This window comes from Arachis ipaensis, chromosome B01 (assembly GCF_000816755.2).
Source record: "Arachis ipaensis cultivar K30076 chromosome B01, Araip1.1, whole genome shotgun sequence".
In the NCBI taxonomy this organism is placed as follows: Eukaryota; Viridiplantae; Streptophyta; class Magnoliopsida; order Fabales; family Fabaceae; genus Arachis; species Arachis ipaensis.
The window spans coordinates 44802994-44812393 of NC_029785.2; the positions used below are offsets into that span (position 1 = coordinate 44802994).

General features: G+C 37.5%; 1 protein-coding gene across 1 annotated transcript; it reads left to right on the plus strand.

Moving 5' to 3' along the window:
- On the plus strand, positions 710-8171 carry LOC107629847 (protein transport protein SEC16A homolog). The gene is made up of 14 exons (XM_016332773.2): positions 710-3025; positions 3121-3441; positions 3943-4071; positions 4154-4276; positions 4418-4585; positions 4731-4856; positions 4962-5096; positions 5410-5537; positions 5616-5724; positions 5821-6138; positions 6271-6399; positions 6491-6680; positions 6789-6894; positions 7264-8171. Exons 1-14 carry the CDS (start codon positions 1187-1189, stop codon positions 7799-7801), a joined length of 4359 nt encoding a protein of 1452 aa, XP_016188259.1. The 5' UTR covers positions 710-1186; the 3' UTR covers positions 7802-8171.

Genomic DNA, 9400 nt, shown 5'->3' on the forward strand with positions numbered 1-9400 from the left:
TTTTTGTGAATCTGCGAATATGCATATACCTACATAGAATTCGCAATTCGATTCTATTAGTGTGTAGATCGGATTAATATCCACAATTTTTGGATCGAATTTGGATAAATATCACGAATATGCAAATCGGATCTCATTCATGAACACCCTAATTTTATGTTAGATAAGTGCATTTATACATTATTAGTTTAATTATGATTAAAAAGTAGCTTCAGCATTGAACTGTTGAACTGTGCCAAACTGCGAATAGGGTTATGAAAATTGAAGTATTGAACTTACTTTCAATATTTTACACCGTTAATACTTAATACCGCACACAATTATCATTTCTGAAATTTCATTGGTTTTATTTTTCTACTTTCCTAGATGACTTGAATAATATTATTGTGTCTACCGCAGGCTATGAGGCTGTGACCTTGGTAGTGCCTTGTTGGAGCAGCAAAAATATACATGTGCAAGGTGGAGTTGCATGCAAATACACGGTAACCTTCTTCCAATCATAACTGAATGTTGAACAATCAAAATCTGGCGGTAAAGTGTGAAAAAAAAACAAACAACAGAAAACGGAAAAAAAATATACAAAAAGGATGAGGAAGTTGGAGAAACTAAAAATATATATATTAAGGGTCGTAAAATAAATAATAAATAATCCAAAACTAAAAAACGTTGTAGTTTTCCGTTTGTGACGTTAGTAGGTGGTGAGGTGCGAAATCAAGGGCTTTCCCCTGTTTACTATCATTCTCTTTCTCTTTCGTTTCTGTCTCTCTCTGGTTTTCTTTCATTTCTGGGAACAAAGAAAAAAGAAAATAAATAAATAAAATCCATAATGCACAACTTTAAGATTTTTTAAATAAATGTTTTTTGCTCCGCGGCACAAAACGGTGCGTTTGATTGAGGCTGAAACTCTTCAGTTTCTGGGTAATGCTTCCTCCTTGAAATTTTCCTCGTTCATTCGCAGGTTCTTCCATTTCGGAGTTCATAGATCTCGGTTATGTTGTTGTTGCTGCTTTTTCTGCAACTCAAGGTTGTGGTTTGATGGAGAAGTGATTTGTATTTTTATGTTTTATTCTTTTTGGATCTCGAGTTTAAGCTCCGACACGGAGGTTAGGATTTGTGTTAGGAGGTGAGAATTAGGGATTTTTAATGCGAATCGGGAATTGAAATCAAGGAGCTAGGGTTTTGGGAGATGGCTTCTTATCCTCCATTCCATTTGGAGGATCAAACGGATGAGGATTTCTTCGATAAGCTGGTTGAGGACGATGATGTCGACGAGGCACCTGTTGAGCCTGCCGCCGGTGATGTACGAAACGATTCTGATGATTCCGTGAAGGCGTTTGCAAATCTGGCAATTGACGATGCCCGTGCCGATGCTGCATTTGAGAATTCAGGTGTCTGCAAGAGTGGGATTGAGCTGAAAAGAAAAGACGATGGCGATAAATCCGATGTGGGAACTGTTAAAGGAAATTATCAGAAGGAAGGTAATGTTGTCAAGAGTGGGATTGAGCTGAAAACAGCACATGATGCCAATAAATCCAATGCGGGAACTGTTAAAGGAAATTATCAAAAGGGAGGTGGTGTCGGCAAGGATGAGATTGAGCTTAAAAGGGAATGTGATGCTGATAAATCTAATGTGGAAACCGTTAAAGGAAATTATCAAAAGGTAGGTTCTTTGGTGTCTTCAAGCGAAGTAACTGCAGATCCAGGAAATCATGAAATGGGATGGGGAGTTACAAAGGATTTGAGTGTGGGCAAAGGCAACGGAGCCACCAGTCTGGGAATTAAGGAAGTAGATTGGAATGCTTTTTATACCAATTCTGGCGGGGGAGAGGGTTATTCTGAATTTTTCAGTGATTTTGGGAATCAATCTGGTGGGGATTTTGCTGGGAAAGCATATGGTGATTCTAACGATGAGGTGAAACAAGATAATGGGATTCAATGTGATGGGCAATATCAAGAGGGTCAAGGTTACGATGCATCTCTTGAAAATAGCACAAGTGGGCAAGATGTGCAGGATTGGGAAAATCTTTATCCTGGATGGAAGTATGATTACAATACTGGGCAATGGTATCAAGTTGATGATGTGACGGCTGCGACTCAAGGAAGCTCTGATGCCAATTCAGCAGTGGCAGTAGGTTGGACCGCTGCTTCCGATGCTACAGCAGAGGTCTCCTATATGCAGCAAACTTCTCAATCAGTTTCAGGAACATTGGCTGAAACTGGAACTGAAAGTGTATCTAGCTGGAATCAGGTTTTGCAAGGGAACAGTGGGTACCCAGAACATATGTATCTCGATCCTCAATATCCTGGTTGGTACTATGACACAATTGCCCAAGAATGGCGCTCATTAGATAGTTACAATTCATCAGTTCAATCCACAGCTCAGGGACTGGAAAATGGGCATGCTTCTACCAGTTCTCTTTTGCATACCGATAATAGTTTGTATCCAGAATACAGTCAAGCTGGCAATTACAGTTCACAGGACATTGGTGGCCAAGCAGCTGGGGATAGTAGCTGGAGTGTTTCGTATGGTGTTAACCATCAGCAGGGTTGGGATCCATACAAAACTGAGAATGCTAATAGAAGTGGGGATCATGTACCATCTGTTGGAAACAAGAAATTTGATCATTCTTATGGCTCAAATGCTTCTGTAAACAAAGATCAACAGAGTACTTCTAGTTCATTTGGATCTGTTCCTTTGTACAATAAAGTAAATCGCAATCATCATCGGTCTGGTAGTTTTGAACCTCAAAGCTTTGCCCCTACTGCAGATCTTGCTCAACATTTAAATTGTTCTAATACAATGTTTGATGAGCACAAAAGTTTCTCAAGTGATTATGCTGAAAGTCAGAAATCCTTTAGTTATGCCCAGCAATCATATCAGGGTGGGCATCAATATTCTTATGCCCCTCATGCAGGGAGATCATCAGCTGGACGTCCTCCTCATGCCTTGGTAACCTTTGGATTTGGTGGAAAACTTGTTGTAATGAAGGGTTCTAGTCTCACGAGCTCATCATATGGTAGCCAGGTTAATTCTTGATTCTCTCTAAAAGATTTTGATATATGCTTCAACCTTCATTTTGTCTCTATGATGATTAACTTTGTATTAGTTTTTATCCGCAGGATACTGCTGGAAAAGGCTCAATTTCTGTGTTGAACGTGATGGAAGTTGTCACAGGAAGCAGGGATTCTTCCAGCGTTGGTAGCAGCAGTGATTATTTTCATGCGTTGACCCAGCAATCTTTCCCAGGTCCTTTGGTTGGTGGCAGTGTAGGAAGTAAAGATTTGTACAAATGGATAGATGAGCGGGTTGCACGCTGTGGATCATCTGACATGGATTATAAGAAAGGCGAAAGATTGAGACTCCTTCTCTCCTTGCTTAAAATAGCGTGTCAACATTATGGGAAACTACGTTCGCCATTTGGTTCGGACAACAAACTGAAAGTAAGTTAGATTTATATCCTGTAATTATATTGTTTCCTTTATCTGTCATCATTCCTTGAATTCTCCATACCTTTGAGAGCTGTAGATTAACAAGGAAAAGGATTTTGGTGGATGTAGACATGTGGTATGTACTCTACCTTAGCACTGAGAAGGGACAGTTTTATGGGTTTATTGGGAGCAAAAATAAGGCCCTGAACATATTTAGACACACTGCAAAACATCAGTTGGTGATTAATTTTGTTGCTATAACTTTCTTCAAACCCCAACTCTGTAATATTTTTGGTTGATATCTGGAAGTTATTGCCAATTGCCATATTATCTTCTTTTTTATTTTTTTTCATTATCCAAAAAAAATATTCCTAGAAGTTATGACGTATGATTATTTTTTTAATTTATCATGCCCCCCCTTTATTATATAAATTCACTGTCATATTACTGCCCTAATACTGTTCGCCTCAGGAGAAAGTTCTGGATTTGGTAACTTATTGGGATTGAATGTAGGAAAATGATACTCCTGAGTCAGCCGTTGCAAAACTATTTGCATCTGCTAAGACGAGTGGCCAGGAGTTCACTCAATATGGTGTGCTGAGACACTGCCTGCAAAATTTGCCTTCTGAAGGACAAATGCGGGTGTGTATTAAATCCTGACCGCTGTCCCTTCCTTTCAGATTGTTGAACTTATATTCATTAATTCGTTTTGATTTTGATCTAGGCTACGGCTTGTGAGGTACAAAATCTTCTTGTATCTGGCAGAAGGAAGGAGGCTTTGCAATGTGCACAAGAAGGTCAATTGTGGGGTCCTGCACTTGTCATTGCTTCACAACTTGGTGAACAGGTCAGCTGCAAATTTTCACTAATTATATACTGGACTGAAGTAGTGATCCTGAATTGCTGAGCAAGACAGTCTTTATGTCCTAAAGTCCTTTTTCATGCTGCCTTTTTATGGGAATGAATTTGGTACATGATTGCAATGCAGTTGTATGTTGATACTGTAAAGCAAATGGCACTTCGACAACTGGTTGCAGGTTCACCTCTGCGAACGTTGTGCCTTCTAATTGCTGGACAACCTGCTGAAGTTTTCTCTTCTGACAGCTCAACTGGGAGGGATCCCAGTGCCTTTAATATGCCTGAGCAGTCTGCACAGGTGATCTCAATAGGATAATACTATAAGCCATACATCGGCTTATGTAATTTCAGATGTCTTTCTTACTTCCAGGTTCCAATAGTTGCAAAGGTTATTGGTTTTTGTTTGATTTGGAGAGTTTGTTGTTGTCTCCTTAAATTTTCAGCTAGGATCTAATGCCATGCTTGATGATTGGGAGGAAAATCTGGCTGTAATAACTGCAAACAGAACCAAAGATGATGAACTTGTAATTGTTCATTTAGGCGATTGCTTGTGGAAGGAGAGAAGTGAGGTATACTTTTTCTGAATTTCTATTTTATTTTGTTTGATGACTTTCCTTTTTTTTTTTAAGAAAAAAGAGTTCAGTTTCCTTTTTGATTTGATACTTGTATTTTAGATCACTGCTGCACACATCTGCTATTTAGTTGCTGAAGCAAGCTTTGAGTCATATTCAGACACTGCAAGGCTCTGTCTTTTAGGGGCAGATCACTGGAAGTTTCCTCGAACTTATGCTAGTCCAGAAGCTATCCAGGTTCACTGAAAGTACTTGAGCTCTTAAGTTGGTTTTTCCACAAATTTCGGTTTCCCTATTGCATGTACATGTTTTAAGTACTTTCTCATAGATTTGGCTTGTGTAAAGTGCATGGGGGTACTTTGGGAATCTAAGTTTTGAAATTGGGTCTTCCATGTTCTCCCATCCTAGGTTTATCAACAAATAATTGTGACATACATAAGCGACCTCGACATGTAACTCAAATAATATTTTACGCAGTATGATTAATATTTTGCAAGTTGCGTTGCTGAAACTGCTCAAAACATAACTTCTGTAATGGTTACTTGAACAGAGGACCGAGTTATATGAATATTCAAAGGTGATTGGGAACTCTCAGTTTATTTTGCTTCCATTTCAGCCATATAAGCTTATATATGCCTATATGCTTGCTGAAGTGGGAAAGGTTTCAGATTCATTGAAGTAAGTGCATTTTATATAATTGTGATTTAGGCGCTATGTAGTCTTCCTGAACTAATAATCATTGTAATACAACATCAGGTACTGTCAAGCAGCACTGAAGTCCTTGAAAACTGGCCGCAATCCAGAAGTAGAAATATGGAAACAATTGGTATTGTCTCTTGAAGAGAGAATTAGAACCCATCAACAGGTACTTCCTAGTCCTTGATTGAATCTTCATTATTTTGATAGTCTTGGTTATTACTTATTAGCATCTCCCATAACACATTTAACAATATCTATTCAGGGTGGATATGCTGCAAATTTGGCTCCTGCTAAATTAGTGGGCAAATTGCTAAACTTTTTTGATAGTACTGCACATAAAGTTGTTGGTGGTTTGCCCCCACCTGCTCCATCATCATCGCAAGGAACCCTTCATGGAAATGAACAACATCACTACTCTGTGGCACATAGAGTATCCAGTAGCCAATCAACAATGGCCATGTCATCCTTAGTTCCATCTGCTTCAATGGAACCCATAAGTGAGTGGACAACTGACAGTAATAGAATGACAATGTCTAACAGAAGTGTTTCAGAACCAGACTTTGGTAGAAGCCCCAGACAGGTGTGTGATTGATTTGAAAGGGGTATTTTGGACATTTTCTGCTTCTGCTTCTGCTTCTGCTTCATGTGTTTGGTTGAGCTCTTGTAATAACTTACATAAATAAAAGAATAAGGTTGTTTCATTTTATTATAGGAAACATCATCTGATTCACAAGGAGAGGCAGTATCAGGGGGCACGTCTCGCTTTTCTCGTTTTGGTTTTGGCTCACAACTTCTGCAAAAGACGATGGGGTTAGTCTTGAGGCCTCGTTCTGGCAAACAGGTATTATTAGTTGTTTACTATTCCATGCTTGATTTTCTTTTTCTTTTCAACAGTGTTACTAATTCAAATGGTTTTATTCTGCTCTTTGAAGGCTAAATTGGGAGAAAAGAACAAGTTTTACTATGACGAAAAACTGAAGAGATGGGTAGAGGAAGGTGCTGAACCTCCAGCTGAAGAAACTGCACTTCCGCCGCCACCAACAAATGCTGTTTTCCAGAATGGTTCAACTGAATACAACTTGAAATCTGCATTGAAGACAGAAGCATCATCTGTCAATGGAGGCTAAACAGCACCGCCACCACCTCCAACAACTGCTGTTTTGCAAAATGGTTCAACTGAATACAACTTGAAATCTGCATTGAAGACAGAAGCATCATCTGTCAATGGAGGCTCTGATTCAATACATTCGAGTCCTGAACTTACTCCAGGGATGCCACCAATCCCACCTAGCACAAATCAATTCTCTGCACGTTCCCGCATGGGTGTTAGGTCAAGGTAATACAATTTTTTCAATTCTTATATGATCATGTCATATTTGGAAGCAGAGTTCAACTTCAATACAAGCAATAGTTGTCAGTTGTCATTGTAAATCTAATCTCCCGCTGGTTTATCCAATAAACTATAAATTTTGAAGATGAAGATCCTTCAAGAACTTTGAGATTGAATTAAAAAGATGCTTCAAAAACTGTAAATAACCGGTAATTTAGAGCTGAAAATAAGAGGAGAGCGTATGAGTTCTGTCTCTTCTTTGCAGCTAGGATTGGTTTCTCGAAACAAGGGGCTGAGTCTCTTAATGATAGTTGATTCTGTGTCATTTACTGCATTTGAAAGGCATAATTTTTATTACTGGTATGAATTATACAGGTACGTTGACACCTTCAACCAAGGAGGTGGAAGCTCTGCAAACTTTTTTCAGACATCACCTATTACTTCTCCCAAACCTGCTCTTGCTGCCAGTGCAAAGTTTTTCATTCCTTCTCCTGTACCGTCGTTAAATGATCAGACCATGACGGGTATAGCAGAAAGCAATCAAGGAGATAGCTTCGGCAATGAAAATCCTGCTACATCTCCAAGGACTGATAGGCCACAACCCCTCAGTCCCAAGCCTCCATTGCCCCCGCAAAGGATTTCGAGTATGGGTCACATCTCAAACCAGCTAGCAATGACGAATGGTGGTAACCCTGGTTTCCTTCAACGGCGAACAGCTTCATGGGATGCTGGTGCTGGCAATTCATTTAGCCCGAGAAAAAAGGGTAACAATAGGCCTCTAGGTGAAGTTTTGGGAATGCCACCATCAACATTTATGCCTAACGAGTACAATTCTCCGAGGAGCATGCCTACCAGCCCTCTTCCAAAGAATGGCAGTGGCAGTTTCGGAGATCTCCAGGATGTTGAACTTTGAGAAGATAATTCAGCTGTAAATATCAAATTTTGTTCGTGATTAAGTCATCGTTGGGATGTCCCTAATGCATTTCTTTGGTCTCAGGATGGTGATACAAGATCTCTTCCCCTGTCCCACTGTTCTATAATACATACGTAGGTGTTTTTATATATATAAAAAAAATGCAAAGGTCACCCATCTTGGCTTTAAGATACCGGTGGTCTCTTAGTAAGGGATAGATAGCATAGTTCATTTGTTCATTTTATTAAAAACAACAAATACAATGTATCCTACAAGAAAAAGATGGCCCTCAACATGGAATTGTGAAATATGAGTTTTGGCCCTTTGTAATTTTTTTCGGTTATTAATGGAATTTAATTTACAAAGGATCCGTTATTCTTGTCATCTTAAACCGTGGTTTACAAAGTAATGCATTTACTTATTCTCTCATTTATAATGAATTAATGATACTATAATAATATTACGAAATTATGAGAATCAAGTGATAAGTATTTTATATTGTTGTATGTGATTTTCTTCAAAATATGGGCAGGTCAGTTTTTTAATAGTGGAATGTTTAAATTTTCAAGATGGATTGAACTTAATGAAATTTAAAAATGTGAATTTTGTACGTATATAAATAGAAAAGCATAATACATAGACATATCACACTGGCTTAAAATATTTTTTTCTATATATATGAAAGAGTGAATATATATATGAATTATCTCAATTATATTGAGATAATAATTAAAGAATATTAATATTAGAATTCTTTATTTATACTTTTCTATTTTATATTTATTTTTTTTATTTTTTTATTATTTATTTTACAATACGTTATCAGTACGACACTCTGATAAAAATTCAAGAAGACATAGGTAATAAATTTACATTATGTTAAAATTTTCTCATCTTGAATTTAATACTCTTAATATATTTGAAGACAACTACTTATCATGGATATTATATGCCCAAATCCATCTTAATTTAATGGATCTTGGAGATACCATTAAGATTGATAATAAAACATACCAGAAGAATAAAGTTAAAGTCATGATCTTCCTTCATCGTCATCTTGACGAAGGACTGAAAAATGAGTATCTCACATTAAAAGATCCTACAGATCTTTGGAAGAACCTTGAAGAAAGGTATAATCATCAAAAGACAGTGATATTTCCTCAAGCTCGAAATGAATGGACACATTTGCGTCTACAGAATTTTAAATCCATAATTGAATACAATTCAGCGATGTTCCGAATTACCTTACGAAAGAAATTATATGAAAAAAGATAACTGATAATGACATGTTAGAGAAAACTTTCTCAACCTTTCATCCCTCAAATGTGCTCTTATAACAGCAGTATCGAGAAAATGACAAGGAAAAATAATAAAGATATTTGCCTTGTAGATAGTGCAAGTTCGCATACCATTCTCAAAAGTAATATATATTTTACTCATCTTATACCAAAAGAAGAATGTGTTAATACCATTATTGGCTCAGGCAATGTGATAGAAGACTGTGAAAGACCTATACTTTTATTTTTCGAAGGAACAAAATTTATAATAAATAATGCATTATTGTCTACTAAGTCTCTAAGAAACTTATTGAATTTTAAA

Coding starts and splice junctions, on each gene's coding strand:
- LOC107629847 (XM_016332773.2), top strand. CDS start 1,187: ATGGCTTCTTATCCTCCATTCCATTTGGAGGATCAAACGGATGAGGAT. Junction 5,097..5,409: donor CTAGTCCAGAAGCTATCCAG/GTTCACTGAAAG, acceptor TTACTTGAACAG/AGGACCGAGTTATATGAATA. Junction 6,681..6,788: donor AGCATCATCTGTCAATGGAG/GCTAAACAGCAC, acceptor CTGTCAATGGAG/GCTCTGATTCAATACATTCG.